At 38.2% G+C, this 22,323-nt stretch overlaps 1 protein-coding gene across 1 annotated transcript in view; it reads right to left on the bottom strand.

Moving 5' to 3' along the window:
• Positions 1-646: 646 nt before the first annotated feature.
• VAPB (VAMP associated protein B and C) overlaps positions 647-22,323 on the bottom strand; it is a 53,048-nt gene continuing 31,371 nt past the window's right edge. The window contains exons 2-6 of the mRNA XM_026664926.2: positions 19,331-19,483; positions 9,823-9,926; positions 7,722-7,802; positions 5,090-5,263; positions 647-3,107 (exon numbers count right to left, since the gene is read on the bottom strand). Of these exons, the coding sequence (XP_026520711.1) occupies positions 2,949-3,107; positions 5,090-5,263; positions 7,722-7,802; positions 9,823-9,926; positions 19,331-19,483 (671 nt within the window). The 3' untranslated portion in view covers positions 647-2,948. The remainder of the gene's footprint in view (positions 3,108-5,089; positions 5,264-7,721; positions 7,803-9,822; positions 9,927-19,330; positions 19,484-22,323) is intronic.

A 22,323-nucleotide genomic window follows, 5' to 3' on the forward strand; every position in this document is an offset into this window, starting at 1 on the left:
CAGAGTATATTTTAAAAAAGAATTGGCTGCCAACTTCATTATGTTAGAAATTAAAAAAGGACGAAAGACATATCATTTGGCTTAATATCTGTAAATTTAAAGACCAATACAGGCATCAATATATTTTCAAGATATGTAAACATTTTTGGATTATATACCAAATATATGGAATTAACAAACAGCTGTTTATTAAATCTTTATGTGATAGGCTGATCAATATTATTCTATGTGGTTAAGGTTTAATGGCATGTTTAAAAATAAGCCAAATCACTTCATTTTTTTTTCTTTTCTCTTTATGCTTTTTTTTTCCCTATGCCCCTTTAAAAAAAAAATTAAAGAAATAAAAGAAGCTGACTAAAAGTCTTCTTTGATCCTGCAGCACAAGTATTTTAACAATTTAGTGGCAGAATTCCAATTCAGAAACTGAATGCTATTCAGTGAGCCAAATAGCTTCTTGTATTGCCTGGGAGAATTCCAGAAAGCTCCCTGAATTTCATATTCCATTAAAGTACACTAACTATTCATGATAAATATTAGAAAACAAAATAAAATGAAGGAAATTGGGATCAAAACCAGATAGTTAATTTCAGCCTCTCTTTTTTTTGCAAACTACAAACTGGAAGTAATCAGACAGGACCAAAATGTATTAATTTGGGGTAGATTTATTTGATTTTTTAAAGATACTACATAGTCAAACAGGATTGGTCTTTTTTTTTAACAGCATAGAACTAATTCCTACTATTTTTTCCCCCTACATAGACTTATTTTATATACAAAAACAGTTTTTTGACCGCTGTCTTCCCCAATGTTTAGATGATCAAAACTGAGAATTATGTGGCGCCCTAAGTGTTGGGAGGCAGAAGAATTCTTCACCACTACAGCAATAAAAAGGAAAAATTAGTCCCATTTATCAACTCTGAACAGGTGCCTTTTTTTTTCTTTCTTTTTGTAACCATTTATAGCAGTAGTCAAATTTCCATGACAATGAAGAAAAACATGAGATGAAATACATTAAATAAGTTAAATATGCATACACATCTGGATATAAGGGTTTTTAACTTGGCGGCATGAACCAACAGCAATGGTAGCTTGGTCCCCATTTTAGAAGAACAAGGCATTGTTCCTTATTCTGTGTATAACCTGACACGCAGTCAACTGCCCAGCGTTTCCAACCTCGCAGTGGTGGGATTGCATCGCTTCTTCTAAGCCTTTTCATTCCTTAAATTATCTTGGTAAATTCACCAGACAAGACTTACCAATGCTGTGTGTCCAAACATGTCCTTCTACAGACAGGACATTAGGAATCAGGAAGTCTACTGATACGTTTCCCCCAGGCAGTTGTCCCCAGATCCTTGGCTAATTCAGCACCTTCGCACCACTGCCTCCTTCTATGCCACACTAATAAAAATTCATCTACTGAATCAGCTGACAGGCACAAAAAGGATGCGCTATGGTTTCACTTTCTATCTGGGCTGTTGAGAAGAAAGCAGCAAAAGCTAAGTTTATGTTAGTGAAGGGCACACATTAAAACAAGCCTTGTTATCTCCAGAGGATCACCCATTGTTTTGGGGGTTCAGGATGGAGACAGATTTGAAACAGCTTCAAAACAGGGATCAATGAAAACGAATGCCAAATTACATAAAGGGACAGAAGGCTTTGAGTACACCTAACGTCGTGTATGGTTAAGGCCCATGAAAACTGGCTATGGCTGCAAACACTGAAGAGGCAAGGATCTCTGGAGGATGGGACAAACAGGATGAAAAAAAGCGGGAGAGAGAGAGGGAGAGGGAGGAGAGAGAGAGAGAGAGAGAGAGAGAGAGAGGAGGGAGAGAGGGAGGGAGAGAAAGGCAGAAGTATATGGTCCCCATTAACACTCACACCTGGATCAGAAAACAGAAGGTCAAAAGGAATTTTATCTGATCAGATTAACTGCAAAGGGGGGGGGGGGGGATTTCTAACTGCAATAGCAGCATATAATGCTCCCTCTTACTGCAAAGCCAGTCTGAATAAGTGCCACACCCTCAATTCAGCTTGGAGCACTTTAGTGCAATGTATTCTCTGAAGGCGACCAGGTTTTGGGCACCCCACATTTTCAAGCCCACAGTAAGCCATTTTATTTCCTTCACTATGACTCCAAAAGAACTGTAAGCGTGCAATTGAGCCTCTCTATTTCTATTTCTCTATTTCTCCCCATAGTTAAAACATTCCAGAAGCTTTGGTGATGCCCAAGCCATACACAGACTGGCAGGGACCAAGTGCAGCAGTGTTGTCAATTCAGAAGGTCCCGATTCCCCTTCCTGGCCCGTGAATCTGTCCCGAGTCCTCCTCTCTTCCTTTTCTTTGTTCTATTCCTCCACAACTGCACAAGATGACATGGGAGCTGGAGAAAGACGGCCATGCTTGTATAATTCATAATGGAATCAACACCGGATTAATGAGATACACTGCTGTGATTTGGAGACCAGATACACCCATTGGGCAGAACCGTTAGGTTTATGGAGGAGACAGGGTGGCTTAGGTATATTTTACAGAAAACCATCCACCTTGGCAACTTAAACCAACTTCTAAAGAACAAAACAAACTCCTCCAAAGGACGGACATTTATTTCTCCAAAGGGGAGAACTCTAGGAATAGATTTCAAAGTCCCAAGAAATGCTTAAGGTACTTTTTTTTTAAACAATGCACTTTTCATAGTGTTAAATACATGATTCCTTCCTCTCTCCTCACAATCAAGATAATTCCTTCTCTCTTCTGCTTACTCTGTATACAGTTTAAACGTTTTAGTAGATTATGTTATGCTAATGTTATATTTGTGCAGGGGTAAAAATTTTAAAAGGCAAGACCTGTGAGATGTCATACACTTTTTTTAAAACATTTGTTACGAATAAATTTAATCCAATGATATGGCAAATCCATCAATTTGATTTACAATTCTCTGCATGCTGCCTCTACAAGGCGATTTTCCCTATAATTACGCCAACAATAAAGAACAAAACCACCAGCGCGAGTAATCTTGTGCTGAGACCCTCCTCCTTCACAGCGGTGGCAGAAACATAGCTTGGATGGTTTGACTGGGGTGTCTTCCTCATCCTCAGTCCGTCTTCTTCCTGTTGCAAAGTTAATTTGAAAGGTTTTTTTAAAAAAATAATAATTATGCTTTGAAGTTCATTCTTATTTAGGTTAAGATACCAATCAATGCCTGCCCAACATCCTATGCAGCTCTCCCACGATCAAATCTTTTGTGCTTCAGTCTTTTAATACATTTTTAAAAAACCTTATAAAAAGAGTAAGAAAGCAACTTCCAGTTTGGGGTGTCTGAAATGTGGCCTCACTCATTTGGTCCTTGGATCTGTCCAATGATCTGTCCCACCCTCTGCTGGCTGGCCAACTGCCTCACTCACTCCAAAGGAGACTGAATCCCTGATGCACTGAAATATGTGCAAACCAGATTGAGAACAAGGGTTTCTTTTTCAAATAGAAAAAACTGGTGACTTATTTGAAAAAAAAAAAAAAGGAAATCTTGTGACTGGAATCATGAGGAAAGGAACTGAAACTGTCAATATAACAACCTTATGAAGATATATGGCTAGTATGATTGGGAGTGCTGTTTACGGTTCCAGTTGCTTTGTTGTAAGAATAATATCATACAAGTAGAAAAGATGCATAAAAAGGCTGGCCAAATGATTCAAGGGCTATAGTTGCATTCACACAAGGGTAACACTTTAGCTTTTGACATGGGGAGTTAAAGGGGAGACCCACAAACAGCATTTGCAGTCATGCAGTGAAGAGAAAACGTAGACAAGGTAAGGATCTTCTCCCTTTCTCGTAGAACTTGACACTAAAGCCAAGGAAGATTTAAGACCAATGGATGGAAAGGACATCAAGAGTGGAAACTGCTACCAGCAGTCCTAAGAATGCCATCCAATATGAATAATTTTATTCAATTTTATTTATGAGCTAGCTGTCAATACTTGATGTCCTTTCCATCAATTCAACGTGATGGCAGTTTCCTACCTTTTGAATTATTGGCAGTACCGGCTGCTAGGAAATTCCAATGGAAAGGAGCTCTTGCCCTATGGCTAGGTTTGTTAGTTTTCCCAATCATCTCCTTGGCCATCGGGCAATACAGAATGCTGGGCTATTTGGGCTTAGGGCTCGATCTCAGCAGGGTTGTTTTATGCCCATAATTTTGAGTGGTCATCAGGGGTTTAATAGGTATGGATTCTGAGCTTATACAGTACCTTTATTCAGTATGTTGTAGAGTACAACCATTTGGAAAGGATGGAGCCCTACACTCCCTGTGCACTGTCTGTTCCTTCATGAGGCTTCATCTGAGGCCTTTATTATTTAAGCCTGATACAGCAAACTCTTGAATTAGGGGATGACCTGCATGAATTTACAAATGGTTGGTCCCTCAAGTTTCTTGTTTTCTAAGCAAAACTTCAACCATACCAGACAATATCAAAGTTGCTAAATCTGCAAGAGAATATTAATAGGGAATAGTTTAATCCCTAGGGTTTGTTTTTTTTTGAAACATCGTCACAAATGTTTAAACTAAAAGATTATGTTGCTTTTATCTGCATAGCCATAAAAAGTGGAGGGAATACAGTTAAGTATCACTGATTTCATTTACTCAATTTCTCTTCTCTCAAGCAAACTCAAAATCCTACTCATTTGGTTGGCTCAGCACACTTATCCTTAATTAACTCAAGAAAAACAGTAGGTCATTTTCACACAGCATGCTGAACCATAAGCTAACCACGTGGCATCGTTCATTCACCAAAAAGATGACTGGGCAAGGTGTGGCTCAGCATCATGTGAACAAAACCAGTGTAGCTTCTTAATTTCTGAGTTAATATGAAGGTTGTGGTTTATATATATAAAAAGTGGGTGGGGGTTGTTTTTGGAGTTCTGTACAAATCAGGTCACTATGGATTGTTCTACAAACTCTGAGTAAAAACAGTGAATGAATTGTGAAGAATCAATAATGCCATGTATAGTCCAGCTGTGATTTGAAAAAAACCCCTCACATTGGGGTGTTCCTAAAGCTCTTGACTAGATAGTAAGTTTACCTTATAAGTAAGTTTACCTTAAATTGTTTATTCTCCTCTCGTAACCTCTGAACTTCTAACTGCAGTCTCTTACATTCTTCCATTACTTTCTTCAATTCACTTTCATCTGAAGAAGAACTTAATGATTTTGACATTACAGATTCTGTCTTTGATGCAACTGGGGATATAATTTTATTTATTTCTATATCATGCTGTTGAGAGAATGGGAGAAAAGAGTAGGAATAGTTATTTAATGACCATTAATAATTTATCTATTGCAGTTTTAGCATGCAGAGGGGGCCCACCATAAAATAATTAAAGAACGGGCCGTACAAAATTAATGCTACAACATTTAGTATTACAGTTCCAATTAAAGTTATAAAAACTCTTAGCAAAGCCCAAGATAGAAAGCAAGGTAAGGTGAATGGCCCTCTTGAATCAGCCAATGCCACAATTTTGGCATGCCTAATTAGAAAGTAGTTCTTTGCATCCTGGAAACTATCTAAATGCCAGTGGTCCGGTGTGAAGAGTTTCCCCCAATACTACATGCACACAGAGTGCTACAAGAATAGATGTTTTCTTATTTGCCTTTGGCCTAGCCCATTTAGGATTCTGAAAAAGTAGCCAGGAACATATCAGAAGCCAGTGAAACTATACATTATGTGGCCTGGTAGGCATGTTTGGAGTTATAGTTAAACAACATCAGAGAAAGCTTGAAGTTTTCCCAACCATACTTAGAAGTTACTGTGAATTTTAAGAATCAGATTTTGAAAACAGTGAAATGAATATAAATATAGTTTCAACTGTAGCTATGGATAACTCAGGATCCTTTGATCATTGAATGCATTTGTTCAGACCTAGACATCCATTAAAAATAAAGAATTGCACATGCTGTGATTGAATAAAGATATAATACAAAAAAGGAATTACACAAGCTATGGTAGCAACTGGAGGACACCCCTATCCCCCAAACTACCATAAATACTGGGATTATAATCCTTAATGCTAGGAGCAGTAGGCCAAATTCTAGAGTACCATTGTCTAGCAATGTTTTAGAGGACTAGCAGTTCTGAAAACATTTGCCTTAAAATGTTTGGTAAATTAAAATACCTTTTGCCATTTCTCATTGGTGCCTCAAACTAATAGCTGGGCTTAAGTTATTATCCTATAAACACAAGTCATTCCTTTCATCTTAGAGCTATGGAGAGTTGTTTTTGAATGGGTCATCACTCACAAAGTGCTGGGAATCACCTGATGGACCTCTAGAGGACCTCTACCTGATGGACCTCTAGGAGTGCTGTTTTTTGGAATAGCAATAGCACTTCTGTACCACTTTATTGTGTTTACAGCCCTCTCTACGTGGTTTACAGTGTCAGCCTATTGCCTCCAACAATCTGGTTCCTCATTTTACTGACCTCGGAAGGATGGAAGGCTGAGTCAACCTTGAGCCAGTGAGACTTGAAATGCCAAACTGCTGGCAACCGGCAGCCAGCACAAGTAACCCGCAGTACTGCATTCTAACCACTGTGCCACCAAATTCTAATGACAGAAGCCAATACAAATCACCGCTCTGGTGTTTCCCAAGGGCAGGGTAAGCACCAAAGGAAGGGCCACTATTCAGACCAATTAAAACAGCTCTGAGCTGATGTTCTTTAGCCACCCATTCACTCCTCCCTAAAATCTCTAATGTGACTTACAGTACTATTCCTCCTCACTGAAACTAAGTTACATTTTGACATACTGAAACCGATGATGGACAATGAAATATTGCTGTTGCTTGCTGTAAGCCATTAAGCTTATAAAAGTTTAAATTTATGTAAGTCATTGTTTTGTTGTTCAATGTTTAAGAGAGATCAGAAAAAAGAAAGCAATCAATGTCTCTCTCTTCTCAACTGTCATTCTGCAAATGTGCTGGAATTGTAGTTCCAAGCATTTTGAGCCATCTTGGGAATTTTCAGGCCTACTGGCTAGGAGTTTCTGGAGAATTATTCAGAAATCCAATTAGGAAAAGGCTACACAGTATATCTTAGCTTCCATTTCTGCATGATTTTGTACTTTTTATATTCCGGATAAAGGAAGCCTTCAACATGGTTTTCCAGGTATGCACTATTCTAAAAGTATAAGGCAGAGATTGAAATATATTAAAGCCCTCCCATTCAGTTTGGAAAGCTGTGAGTGCATAAATGCTGTGATTTCATCCAAATGGAGAGATTAGAACAGGGGTGTCAACCTCACGTCATCGTCCGAGTTTGGTGGTTTGCTTGCAGACGTTTCATTACCTGACTAGGTAACATCTGATGTTGTTACCTAGTCGGGTAATAAAACGTCTGCCAGCAAACCACCAAGTTCAGGAAGCGGGAGGAAACCGAAGCTGCTGAGCCAGAGAGTATGACAGGCTTCGGTTGCTTCCGCCCTCCCCTTCTTTCATTTGTGTCCTTGATCCCCGATCCCAGCAGCATTCACCAAAGGTGAAGAAAGCCGCCATTTTTTTTAATTTTTTTTTCTTTGCGGCCCGGTACAGAGTGCTCCACGGACTGGTACCGGTCCGCAGCCCGGTGGTTGAGGACCCCTGATGTAAATTGCAGCTAAATCCTAAATCAAGAACTTTTAGTTGCCTTACCGTCCCTTTCTTGCCTTTTTAAAAAAATCACACAAAAATTAGAGACTCACGGGTTTATCGTTTTCTGCTGGCAGCTCAAACACACATTTAAGTTTAGAATCCATGAGTTCTTCTGGTTTTGCTTCTTTCCACTACAGCACAAACAGAAGTAACAAAGTTATTATATAAAACAATGTTAGGATTTATATTAAACTATTTATACTGTGGACACTATTGTTGAGACTATAACCTACTGAATGGCTCTTTGACGGAATTGAGTAAATAAATAAATTTGGAAGATTGATTTTTTTTCCATACAGATGAATGTTTTTGTTAAAAGTGAGCTTCACCAATGTCCCTCAGTATTCTCCAAATTGAATACAATATTCTTTTTCAGAGATAGCTTGAATGTGTGTCATGGTCTACGTTTAATATCTTATTTTCCTTCAACCTCAGAAACGATACTTATTTGCCTGACTCTCTGAGAGAGGGGAAAGGGCCAAATTATACACAGGTAGTCCTCATTTATTCAACTACTCCTTCAGTGACTGTCTGAACTTATGATGGTGCTGAATGAGTGCCACTTGTGACCAATAAGTTCTACTTACTTTGGTCACAGTGTCCTGCAGTAGCCATTTGCATCTTTCTTTACGGGGCTCCTACTAATGTCAATGGGGAAGCTGGCAGAGGAACAAAATTACAACCCTGTAGCATCCCTAGTTAATGACCCATGCTGATTTGCTAAGCAGCAGAAAATGTAAATGGATTAAATTTCTACTGCTAAGCAGCACAGTCATGGGATGTCACATTTTAGAATTGCGACGCTTAACCAACAGAAATTCCAGACAAAATTATTAGTGAGGACTGCTTATATTGGAATCGCTGTCATCTCCTTTTTACGACCTCATAATCCCTTGCAGGGTGGAGTCTGGGCAACTGAATGGAGCTGAGAGTTCACTGGCCAGATGCCCTTCCTGTCACCAATGCGGAGTTATATTCAGCAGATATATTCTCAACGTGCTGAGAGAGAGAAATAGCTCCTCTACCTAGGATCGAACTCACAGCCTGCTGATTGTGAGGTGAGAGCTCCACGCCTAGGCCACCGCACCACTCTATTGCCTATCTTGGAATAAACAGGCATAAAGTCAGGCACCCTCTGAGAATGTGTAAGGTCAGCCAACAAACCTTCTGTCTGGGGCAGCAGATAGAAAACCATTCTGGCTCCCAACTTTAACGCTGTATAGATGGGAAGGGAGCATGTAAGCAACATCAGGGAATCCAACCATTTCATCAGCATTCAATTTGGAAGGAGACTGAAAATGGTTTGGCAGCTGAATGGCTATTGAAACTCGGCTGTCTAATTCAACTGGATCATTTGCTTGCTTGTAAACATGCGATGCACATGTTGCTTGACCCCTTGAGCAGACCCCTATGCATGTTTCCATGAAAGCCCTTTACATGGGAAAGCCCTGAAGAAGCAGAGGGAAGTTTTTCTGAAGAAGAAATGCAACTAAAAATAATAGTAATTGGCTAGAATTTGCAGAACTCAAAATGGGAATAGTCAAACAAGGGTATTCCAGCATATTAATGCAGGGGAGTCAGTCTTATCACCAGATGGATAAAGGCAAATTACAACAATCAGTTGTCTTTAATACTACTTTATTCCCTGTATGGTGAAGCATTAAAGAGCAGAAATGCAGAAGAATGATTAACAACTTGTTCCACCAATTACACTTAGCTGCGGGTTGATGCTCTGATAACAATTCAAAATGTAGAAAAAGTATGGCTGGTTAATTTAGACTTAGATATTAAATGTACAGTTAAAACATAGTTCAAATTTTCCACTCTGATCAGTATACTACATCAGGGGTAACCATGCTCTGAAATCAGGTGATCTCCTTTCCCAAATACTATTGATTTCCAAAGATATAAAATCTCTGTAGATATTAATTTATCATAAACAGTTCATTGAAGAGACATAATCACATCATTCTTATAATAAACCACACATGTGTTTTAGTGGGGAGGTACCATCATATCATCCATGAGGCCAAAGTCAGATCTCTTATCTCCCTCTAGACTCGCTTGCTTAACATGCTTCAGAAAACGGCCAATCACAAACCTATTAAGATAAAAGATGCTCATGAACATTGAAAAGCTTCTAATACTCACTACTGCCTCCATGTCTGAAGTATCAGGTGGTGCAAACATCGACTGGACCATGAACTTATGTTTACTTTTCTCATTAGGGTCATAATCAAAAGGTTGTAGCATCACTGAAAGAGAAATCATTGCTGCGTCAGGACACCTACAGGGTTGTCATATAGTTATTGTTGCTGGCCCAGCATTCTTATCGTCTTTCCTGGAAAGCTGAGAAAAACCTGGCCTTATGTATCGAAGAGATTTCCCAAATGGATTGCTATATCAATGCTTTGTTTTTCTCCCACTCTGTTAGCTTTGCTAGCATTGTAAGCCAGCCAGGGAATGACGGCAGTGTAACATGGTATACCTACTACTTGCCCACTAAAATAGATGATTCAGCAGAGGTGGCACCACTGAGTTATGCAAAACAATAATGCAGCACAGAACTAGATGTAATGCAATCGGATCTAAGATACTGCATGCCATACCAAACTCGTAGGCATTTCCAAAAAGTACACCCAAAAAGCATCTCAAACTGCTATGGACTTGATCTATTGTCTTATACACGATACTGTGGTAGATTCTTCAACACAAATACATCTAGTAAGTGAACAGCATGAAACTTCAGAAGATTTTATACTACATATGTCTAATGGTTTTCTAAATTTAATAAATTTCTAAATTTAATATTTGTTACATTTTCTAAAAAGATCTCAAGATAACCATTTCTTTGTCCAATCTCTCTGCACACCATCCCTGTGAGGTAGGCTGGGCTGAGAGAAGGAAAAAGAAGCTGACTGAGAGGCTGGCAAGATAGCCTGAGAGAAGTTAAGTGGCCCAAATTCACCTTATGCGTTTCTATAACTGATGGTGCACATAAGCCTGTGGCTCCCTAGTTTCCTAATCTTAACTAGTTTTAATAGTAAAGAACATTTATGACTAAGGGCTGATATGGTAGGTCCTCGATGTTCTCTGAACCTGGTTGTTTTTCTCCAGACATTTCATTACCAGGGTAAGTAACATCATCAATGTGATGAAATATCAGTAGGGAAACAACCAAACCCAGAGAACATCAAGAATTCAATACCCAAATTAGTAAGTATTGTTTTAGTGAGCTAATTTAGAGAACAATTAGTGGATAAACTTCCTTGAAAAATTCTACTCCAAAATATTTCATTCTTATAGAATAGATTGTGTACAACAGGGGTGTCAAACTTGCGCCGTCACTGCATTCATCACTTGACGTATCGTGACTTCCCCCCTTCACTAAAACGGGTGTGAGTGTGGCCAGCACGTGACACATCCAGTCCCGTGAGTTTGACAGCCCAGATATAGAACAAGAGTTTCTACCCATTGTAGACATGAGAAGAACTCCTTAGGTAAGGAGCTATATAAAACACAGGCAGATTTAGGTTGGCTTGTTCATTTATGCTAATCCAATTGTGCAGTATTTTGAGCAGTCAACATTTTCCAATTCATAACACAATTGAAACATAAAAAAAGACAATTATATCAAAGCACCTAGAAACAATCTCCAGTAACAAACATACACGGGCACATTCCTGAAGCAGGAGAAAATAAACTTGAATCAAAGATGACCAATACATGAGTGACGATGAAAAAGTTTCCCTCCTGATCAGGAATGGTTGTGACTGTGTAGATATAATTGTGCAAATGCACCCCCTCTAAACCCCCACCCCCAATCTGCTCTTCAAGCAGGAGCTATGAGTCTAGGAGCACCTAAAATTATGAACCAGTTCAGCATAGGGTAATCTGCTACTATCCACAATGCAGTTTGGCTTCTTAACCCATGGGTGCTCTGTCTTATTGAACTGAAATTTAGTTTGTTCTTCCTACCTTAACAGTATGCACGAAGCAGCATCTAATATTTGGATGAACATAGAAAGTGTTGAAATTAATCTAAATGGAAGATGCTGGTTATCATCTATAAAGACCAATGTGACGCAGGATATTTTCAGGGCCACCTCTTCCCATATGAGCCGGTCCCACAAGCACTAACAAAATACAGAGACTTTCACGTCCTTTCCTGAAGCAATGCCATTTGATGGGACTTAAAGACACATCTTTCCTGTTTTGGCACTTGCCCTTAAGATATGTCCCCACATTTTTGGACATTTAGAAAGGCATGAAAAAAATCTGGTGGGTTTTTGGGGTATTGGGTCACTGGATGGCTGGAATTTTTTCAGGAAGAGGACATCCCAATCGTGTACTGTTATTATTTCTTTTCAATATTTCTTTTTCAATATGCCTGACAGCTTGCTTTTCTCTTTTTAATATCTAACCTTAAAATATTTAAAGAGAATTCCAACTGTCCATACATTGATTTTTTAAAAATACCTGCATCATCCTGTACTGTAATCTCAGATTTTAAAATGACTAAACCTGAGAAAATCATGCACTGAATTGGAAAAAGAAAAAACTTCGAAGCTCAGAAAATTTATCAACAGAACCAGTTTTTACTAGAAGCTTATAATTTTGTTACAACAAAGGAACATGCAGTAACGCTGCCGCTATAAACAGCAAAGAGAATTCATCATAAAAGTTGTAAACAGCATCTGCTTGTTCTCCTTATTGAAAGTACAAATACAGACTCTGTGGTCACGAACTTTCGCACACATGAAAAATCAGCTGATTTTTCAGCTATGAGGCAGTTAAAATGTTTAAAAACACAGTGTGTCCACTCTTTACTTGATCACAGATATAAACATTCAAGTAACTTTTCTCTCTATCGAGGTTCTGTGAAAACTTGCCAATGGTTCCGTAATTGACCCCAAAATTTTAATTGCTGTGATCACTAAATGAATGGTTGTAAGTCGAAGACTACCTATAATTAAAACAAAAAACAAAAACTTTGTATACCTTGCAATGCTAGTTGTCTCAGGGAATTTTTACTTACCCTCAGAATTGGGACCAAAATTTCTATTTCTAAGAAAGGCTAAGTGAGTTCTACCTGATTTTATGACCTTTTTGCCATGGTTATTAAATGAATCACTGCACTTGTTAAGCGAATCTCATGGTCATTAAGCAAATCTGGCTTTCCCCATTTGTCTGTCAGAAGCCAGGTGGGAAGTTTGCAAACGGTGATCACATGATCCCGGGATGCTGCAGCCACTGGAAATACATGCCAGCTGCCACATTCTCGAATTTTGAACATGTGGCCATGGGAATGCGATGGTCAGAAATGCGAGAACTCGTCTTATAAGTTATTTTTTCAGTACTGTTGGCACTCCAAATGGTCACTAAATGAATAGATGTCGTTGAGGATTACATATGGATTGTGTATATGAGAAGTGAACTGTTTTGTGTTATTTTTATGACTTTTATGCAGGTGTTTGTATTGGGTTCCAACCCCTCATAATTACTTGTTAGCAGGAACAAAGGATTATAGAAGTTGAAGCACATATAACTGGACAGCAAAAATGCTGTCATTTTTAAAATCTTTCATGTTTCAAGATGGGTACATGCAGCAATTTTCTCCCGATGATATTTGCCAGCTCAAGTCTAGAAGAATATTAGATTACCACCTTAATTAGATATTTATTAATTAGAGCCTCTTCAGAGGTCACAGAAAAATATTTCACACTTGCCATCTGGAATACTATTTTGCTCGGATATTTGAACAGCCCTTTCTTTCCTAAGTTTCAGAAAGTTGGTGAAAGATTGGGCAGGGTTGTTGGGACTACTCCTCTGAGTTATGAATTGGTGTCCTGAAAATTGATTTATTGTTTTTATATGATTAAAATTTAAATGTAATGTTTTAGTTTTAAAATGGGATTATTCATCCAACTATTTAATTTTAAGTTATGGATTTGGGAAGTTGAATGCAATTCAGAGTCAAACTGACTGACGCAGTAAAAAAAACCTCTTTAAGAAAGCAAACAGCAGGCTTAAAACAAAAGTATAACAAAACAGTATAACAAAAACTTGAAATAGATACATTCATCGAATCTGGAGCCCTTCCTCAGGGTCTCTCTCTCCAAAATGTGTTCTGGAGAGAGAGAAATTCCTTGAGGGTGGTCAAGCATGAGCCCTAAAGCTTGGAAGAATAAACCAACTCTGATTGGATCCTGCAAAATTATCCGGGGACATATATATTTGTCTTCATTTGTTAACAGTTAACAGATAATCAGAGTTGGAAAGGACCTTGTAGGTCATCTAGTCCAACCCCCCACCCAGCGGGAGACCCTACCCCATTTCTGACAAATGGCAGTCCAATCTCTTCTTGAAAGTCTCAAGTGATGGCGCTTCCACAACTTCCAAGGGCAAGCTGTTCCATTGGTTGATTGTTCTTACTGTCAGAAAGTTTCTCCTTATTTCCAGGTTAAATCTCTCCTTCCTCAGTTTCCATCCATTATTCCTTGTCTGGCCTTCGGGTGCTTTAGAAAATAGCTTGACCCCTTCCTCTCTGTGGCAGCCTCTCAAATATTGGAAGACTGCTATCATGTCTCCCCTGGTCCTTCTCTTTACTAGACTAGCCAAGCCCAGTTCCTGCAACCTTTCGTTGTATGTTTTAGCCTCCAGTCCCCTAATCATCCTGGTTGCTCTTCTCTGTACTTTTTCTAGAGTCTCAACATCTTTTTTATAATGTGGTGACCAAAACTGGATGCAGTACTCTAGGTGTGGTCTTACTAAGGCTTTATAGAGTGGTATTAGAACTTCCCTTGATCTTGATTGTGTCCCTCTGTTAATACAACTTAGGATTGCATTAGCTTTTTTGGCTGCTGCTGCGCACTGCTGGCTCATATTTAGCTGGTTGTCCACTAAGACTCCAGGATCCCTCTCACAGTTACTGCTATTGAGCCTGGTTTCACCCAGTCTGTATGTGCACTTTGGGTTACATAAATTCAATTCACCATCAGCACCCATCAAGTGTAACCAGAATTCATACACAATCAGCCATAATAATAACTGATAACTTATAAGACATGTATGCCATCTGACTCTCAATGTCTTTAGGTAGCTCACAAAGATCAAAAACATATAAAAATAAAGATAAAAGATGGCAGGTGTGATGAATGAGAGGTCTCTATGCTCATCCTTGCTGAATGTCTGTGAAACACTCTTCTTTTTTTTACAATTCAGTGAATTTGGGGTGGGGGGCATCTGTCTGAGCTACTTCCAAATGTTATAGAAAATGTTTGTCCGTTTTGCCAAGATAATGTTTTTTGCATATTTCTGTCAAGATAATCTTAGACTGTGTTTAAGTGTTTATGCCTTCCGAAATACAGATAAGGTCATCCTTGGAGTATTTGACGGTGAAATTCCTCCCCACCCCACGCAATGAGGGGACAGAGACATAACAGTTTCTGCTCCTACCTTAGATTGCAAAATTAAATTACTGCTAAGAATGAAATAAAAGATTGCAAAGGTCTGACTGAGTGTGGGCAGAAAGGGGAGAAGAGAAGAGAGAGAAGAGAGAAGAACTAAACAAGAAATTTGCAAGGCAGAGAAAGTTTTGAAGAGTGCAGACATTTCTATAAACTCATAATCAACTTAATATGGAACTCAGCTTTTTCCCATTACAATCTGAGCCCGGATTTCTATTCTGAATGAACCTGAGACCTAACTATCCACTTTACAGGCTTGGAAAACACCAGTGGTGGCTCACATCTTCTGTGATTTAATAGCAATCCCTAGGGATGCCTTGAAGGCTGCAAGGCTCACTTACACAAATGCTCTGTAAGTTGCACTGTTGTAACTTTGTTGCAACGTTATTGCAGTCAAACCTGGAGGCCTAGACTGTAGCTTGAAAGCTAAGGCAGGAGGTGCTTCTGTCATAATGCTTGTGAATACTGTAATTTCCCTTGGCTAAAATTTCCTACCTTAAGAATAGAGGATGAATACTAGATTAAAGAACAGATTTTGAAAATATTTTTAGTGAGAGATCCGGCTATGGGGAGGCAGCAAGCCGCTGCAGAGCCTCCGCCGCTTCCTGGGCGCAATGGCGCTCCCTGGTTAATTCAAACTCTAAACTTGCACAGAGGCTAAAGAGAAGAAGGTCAAACCTGCTGAACACTCAATTTGAGTCTTTTGGATCGAAGTTCTGTTTCAGCCAAGGAGCAAAGGGAAAACACAGCCTGTCCCCAAGGCTGAGCAAAACTAAGTGAAGCTTGGGGAAATCCCACGGGGGAGGGGGGGCTTCCCCATTTCAAAGGTAAGTAAAGTCCATAGCCTCCACTACTATTGCTAATGAAGAATGTGTTCTCTGCCAAAGCACAAAACATTTTTTCTTATGTTCAATCATGTCTGATTCTCAAAGACTGTCCGGACAAATCCTTGCAATTTTCTTAGCAAGGTTGTTTTAAAAGTGCCATTGCCATTGCTTTCTTCCTAGGGCTGGCACAAAGTTACTGGCTCAAGGTCTAACACAAGGCTATTGAGTAGACACTGAAAGTTGAACAAAAATCAACGTCTACTCTCTAAGTGAGTCTGGCTGGTTGACACTGCGAACAAAACTCTTCCAAACCATAACATTTTCTTTCAATACCAGTTGTGCTCTGTTTCCTTTGGCACCTCAAACTTCTTATCAAACCCTCTCTTTTAAGTATTTGCGAATTGATCACACACTTCCTCTCAGGCTTGACTTCCGTTAACCTCTCTTCCTGTAATGGAAATCCTATTAAATACATCATAGCTCAAGCCAAACTGACCTTCCACTTAGTCTCTGTCATTCTTTGACAATGCTTCAGACTGCAGGACCCCACCCTTTTCCCTGCCAGTTCATTAAGGGAAAATGAGAAGAGACAGTTATAGAAACAACAGCAGAGTAAAATACTATGAAAAGAGAAAATGGCTGAGTTAAGCAGTTTTGTAATGAATCACATGAACAGGCAAGGAAATGCTGATGAGGTCTTACAGGACTACACTAGCCATTTCTTAAATAGTGAGGTCTGCTCTACACAAGGAAGCTCAGAAGACTGAAGACAAAATTCCTTCTTTAGCAAATTGCATTTTATTAAGGAAAACTTCACTACTTCATTGCACATTGAATAGACGTCCTTAACTATCATGTCCAAATATAAAGCTATGGTAGTTCCTGTCTGTGGTGACTGGGAATACTTGGAATGTTATCCCTATTACAGATAAACCTCAAGCTCTTTGTTGACAGAGAAGGTTATATAATCCTTAAAACCAGGGAACAGCAATAGCAATAGCACTTAGACTTATATATTGCTTCAGAGTGCTTTACAGCCTTCTCTAAGCAGTTTAGAGTCAGCATATTGCCCCAACAATCTGGGTCCTCGTTTTACTGACCTTGGAAGGATGGAAGCCTTAGTCAAGCTGGTGAGAATCGAACTGCTGGCAGAATTAGCTTGCAATACTGCATTCTAACCACTGAGCTACCATGGCTCTTTATAGGTTATCATAATCATACGCTCTTTTGTCCTAAATGCTCACCATGGTTTTTAGGACTATTATTTTCTCACTAAGCTTAAACCATATGTATTTATGTTTGTAATGATGCAAACTGTGGTTAGAAAACCAATGGAAGAGAATATTTATAGCTCAGGATCGAACTGTGGGATTCTTGGTGCTCACTGAGCTTGGTTGTTTTCTGGGCAGAGGTTTTATCACCAAACTAGGTTAACATCATCAGTGCAGGTTAGAAAAATTGATCAGAATTTCCACTTTAATCCTAATTCTGAAGTCATTGTCCCACATCATTCCCTCCCATTAAGCAACTAACAGAAGAACAGCTACAAAAAAGTTCATTTAAACTAAAACAATTTGCTGCGCAAGTGCTCTGGATATCTCTTTAAAAATGGCCTCTTTACAGAAAAAGCTGTTTAGCAGTTGGCCTTTTTAAATATCTATGAAATGGATACCATGCTCTGCATTATTGTGACAAACCCTTGAGACATTGATAACATAGTTTTCTGGGACATTTCTGTCCTAAATCTAGGGAAGATGGATTTAGTACCAAAGAGCAATAACAAAACATTCCCTGTAATTCTCAGCAGTTCTGAAATCTCATCCTCCTTGAATTCTGTCAAGGCCAAACATTAGCCACCCTTTCCTATCAGGCTGTTAAAACAAAGAAAGAAATGATCTTCTAGCCTGGCTTGTAATGAGTGTGATTCAGCAGAGACAACAGTTGGTGCTCTTAAATATTTGATATTCATTACTTTCAGTTAAATGCTTTGTCATTCCAAGTTTTAAGGTCTCATCTAATGAGCTCAAGGTAGATAGGCATACAAGATAAAAGGAAACATGCTAATGAAGACATGTTTTATAGAAAGTTGTCGAAGAAATTAAGATCACACACTGATGAAATAAGCAAAATTAAACTGGCAATACTGATGAAAATATCTGCCCAACTGTTCTTCCAGGTGCCATTTTCAGAATCTCTCTCAATAAAAAAGGACAGATCAAAAAAAAAAATTTTTTTTTTTTAAATAAAACTAGCACCCTGGCCAGTTTGATTTGGCAACACATGTGTTTCCTGGGCAAGAGGGACTTGTAATGACTGAAGTTACAATAGCACAGAAAAATGACTTATGACCAGTCCTTTCACTTATCACTGTTGCAGTCTCCCCATGGTCATGTGATCAAAATTTGGGCACTTGAAAAACGGCATGCATCACATAATCAGCATTTGCAACTTTCTCAGATGTATAGTACTTCAAAAATCTGGATACAAATATCCAACCTTTATAATCAGTTAAGAGTTTGAAGGCTCTACAAACTGTTCCATTTCATATTTTGTATAACTGTATTACTAATCATTAAGCATATCCATTTCCCTTCTATAAGTGTTCTTTTTCTCAACAAATCCCAGCAAAGATAATTGAACACTTGGAAAATTAATCACCAAATAACCAATGAATCAATGCAAATATCTGACCAAGACATTAAAAAAACTTATACTAATTTAGTGTATACACAATGGATAGAGTAGAAGTATACCATATGCCTTTTTCTTCTGTTACTTGAAAAATATGCTGAAAGTAACAGATTACTTCTCAGAAATATGAGACTGAAATTTTACTATAGAAGGCTGTGTAGTTATTAAATATCTGTCACCATATGAACCCAGTTTTGCAACATTTGGAAACCTTCCTAATCAATCCTTTTCAGCAAATTCTATCCTCCCCTAGCCTGATGCTTTCCAAGTTGCTGGGGAAAAAAAATATCTCCAGAATTCTAAGATAGTGGAGTACAAATCCAAAGATTCTGGAAACTGTACTTGTAACATAATTTAAAAGTACAAAGTTACAGAAAGTTGTCTTACATAAGATTAGAATGACAATTTTTCATCAGACTACGCTTTCCAAGTGAAACTGGCGAAGAAAGTACCAAAACCAGAGGTTGTGTTATGCCGTTTACTCCGTCATCTCCAATTATAATTCCATCTGAAAACAGGAGAGTTCTGTAATTTTTAAAGAAACTTTGCAGAATATATAGGGTTGTTCAAAATGTCAGCTTTACACAAGCCATTAACATCTGTTTATTCTCTTCCAGATATATTCAGAACCAAAATGATTATGAGTGGAGGAAACCAATTGGAAAAACTTACCAGAGACATTAATTGACGTTCCAGCATCTATAATTCCACTGTTGGGTCGTACACAATACCTGCGTGGAGCCGTAGTCTTCACCTTGAAACAGACATTTTTATCTGTTGAATTGCCAAGTTTCAGATTTGTGGTGACAACATCTGTGAAGGGACCTATGAGACATAATAAACACAATTTTGAAGGTTTTCCAAACTTCACATAAATGTATGTACAACATACAAAAATACTCAAACCAGATTAGAACAACCCACTTAAGCTACACGTTATCCAACCTGTGATACTCTAAGGGGTTGGAACTCTCAATTCCCAGAAAACTTACCCTACAAGGAATTGAAAAGACCATCTTGAGAGGCCTAGATTAAGGAAAGGTTCGTCTTGGCTTGGCCTTATTATCCATCTACTTTTCTACTAATGGCTTAAGATAGCGTTTGTGGTTTTATTCACATCTTCCATTTTATCTTTCCTGGAAGCTACATTTGGATTGTTGAGTAATCTGCCTACACTGTTTTTTATTATAGTAATATATTAAAGATTATAATAATTTCATTAAGATTACAATTGCAAAGATAAAAATTAATATAAACTGAAGAATTAAAAATAAAGACACAGAAAAGGGGAAAAACAGAAAAAGTAAGAACACAGTAATGAAAAAACTTCATCATAAGTAAAAACAATTTTCGTAACTTATCCCCTTCTCATAAAATATAACAAATGCCTTCCCATATTTCATCTCTTATCCATCAGCAAATTCTTAAAGTTTCCTCATTTCAGTTCTGATCAGCAAAAGATAATTAAGAATTATCAGGGATAATAACACATCCATTTTAACTCAGATGAAATAAACCAATTTTATATTCCTTCCTTTTACTTCTAACAACCTTAATTTTAGTCCCTTCAAATAATGTCTTAGAAGTTGATTTTTTTTCTTTATCCCTTCTCACAATGATCTTCAAAGCTTAAACAAGTTTCTGTTGTAAATCCAATATAGGAAAATTATCTTAGTCATTCTCTTGATTTGTTATTTGCCTATCTTTTTTCATTTAGATCAGCTGGTTTCTCTTGTATATCCAGTATAGCATCTTCCTCCCTATCGTTCTTGAAGTTTGACATTTTTAAAGCCACATTCAGATCAGCCTCAATCTTTTCAGGTAAAACTTGTTCCTTTTTCATAACATCTGTGAAACACAGTCTACCAATCTACAAAGGCAAATGCTCTTAAAATTAATTTCTGGGAGTCATTATTCAAAAATATCCTTCAATATGCCCAATATTAAAATATTTGGTTTCATTCTGTATTAGTAAGTCAAATTTAAGTGCTCTTCTCCTTTAACTATAATCTTTAGTTCTTTCTAGTTCCCTGTAGGGTCAAATCTTCAAAATCTCATCCTACCATTTTTTATAAAGAATTTAAAACATAAGCAGTTTTTCAGGGGAATGATTCTTATAATTCCAAAATTTTATTTCAAATCCATCTGGATTCTTAGTCCATTTGTAACTGTCTAAAATCAAAGTTCTAATGACCTTTTTGTAAACACATACTTAAAATTTCTTAAGGATTGAAGAAAAGTCACCCAGTGTTTTCTGATTTGTCAATCCAAAGGTTCCTAATAGCTTAAAAGCAGCTAAGTAGTAATTTCTGAAAACCATGAGGAGGTAGTATTATTTTCCAGTAGCAGAAAAGCAAATCTAGGTGACAACTGTGATTTGAGCAAGATGGCTGTTCCTTCACTTTCTAGAGCTCTAAACTTGCTAGAGGCCACTATCTTATGGTTTCCTTAAGAGGAACAACTGTCTAGAGCTGTGATGGAGAACCTATGGCACATGTGCCGGAAGTGGCTTGCTGAACCATCACCCCAGAGCAGGTTCATTGTGCAGGTACGTGCGCCGCCCACCAGCTGATCATCAGGTAGCTGCTGCGTATGTGCAGGGCACGGGCAGGAAACAAGTGTGGCGCACGTTTGGATGGTCATATGCACATGAACATGTGGCATCATGGGGGTTGCATGTGCATGTGCAGTGGGGGGCCCTGCGTGCATTGCCTTATGGGTGCTAGCATATGCGCGCACACACACTCTTGCCATGCGAGGATGGAAAGGTTAGCTAGCCATCACTGGTCTAGAGCACAGGAGATGATCTCAAGTCATCTTCTTGTCCAGAGAGGAATGATGAAAAGCTAGACTACTTATTGCGTCTTCATTCTGCTATAATCATACTCTTACAAAATCAGTTTACAGTTCAAGATGGTGTTTTAATTGCTATTGCATCTTACTTGCTGGTGCTGGTACTGCAAAATCTATGAACAGGCAAAAAAGATAATGCAGAGACTCAAGAATAAGATTGTGGCATGTTTAATGCCACATTTTAGCCCCATCTCTCAAACAGGAAGCTGCAATAAAGCAAATTTGCTACAGAACCTACAAACAAGAGATTTGTTAATTTATGTACTGATGCAAAGGTACACATACAATATTTAACACATACAAATCTTATTTTATCACCATGGCAAATTGGTATCTAAGGTGTCAGACAAATAAATAAAAGGTTACTGGCCAACATAGACTTCTATTATTCCTGAAAGTAAGGCAGGAATTCACATTGGTACACACTTCAATCGCAAATCCCTTTATATTAGCAATATTTTACAGAAATGATTACTATTTTGCAGCTGGTGGAAACATATGACCTTTTAACTGGATGATATCAAGTTGCATTTTACCTGTACAATTTTATTATATCAACTCTTACTACCTCCACCAGCCAGAAAGAGAAAAAAGTGTTCTCATTGCTAAGTTGTTTCCATCATTTAGGATTCTTCTTTACTTGTAATTCACTTCATAGAGTATTGTAGAATATTCTACAGTATTTGTTTTTGGTACGGTAACCAGAACTGCATGCAGTATCTTGAACCCAATGACAGCACTGATTTGTATGAATGGATTATAAAACTACCAGTTCTATTTTCAATTCCTTCTCCGAGGGGTTCCACCATGAG

The sequence above is a fragment of the Notechis scutatus genome, chromosome 3 (assembly GCF_049901735.1).
Source record: "Notechis scutatus isolate UNSWTSFEM ecotype Mainland chromosome 3, rNotScu1.2, whole genome shotgun sequence".
NCBI lineage: Eukaryota > Metazoa > Chordata > Lepidosauria > Squamata > Elapidae > Notechis > Notechis scutatus.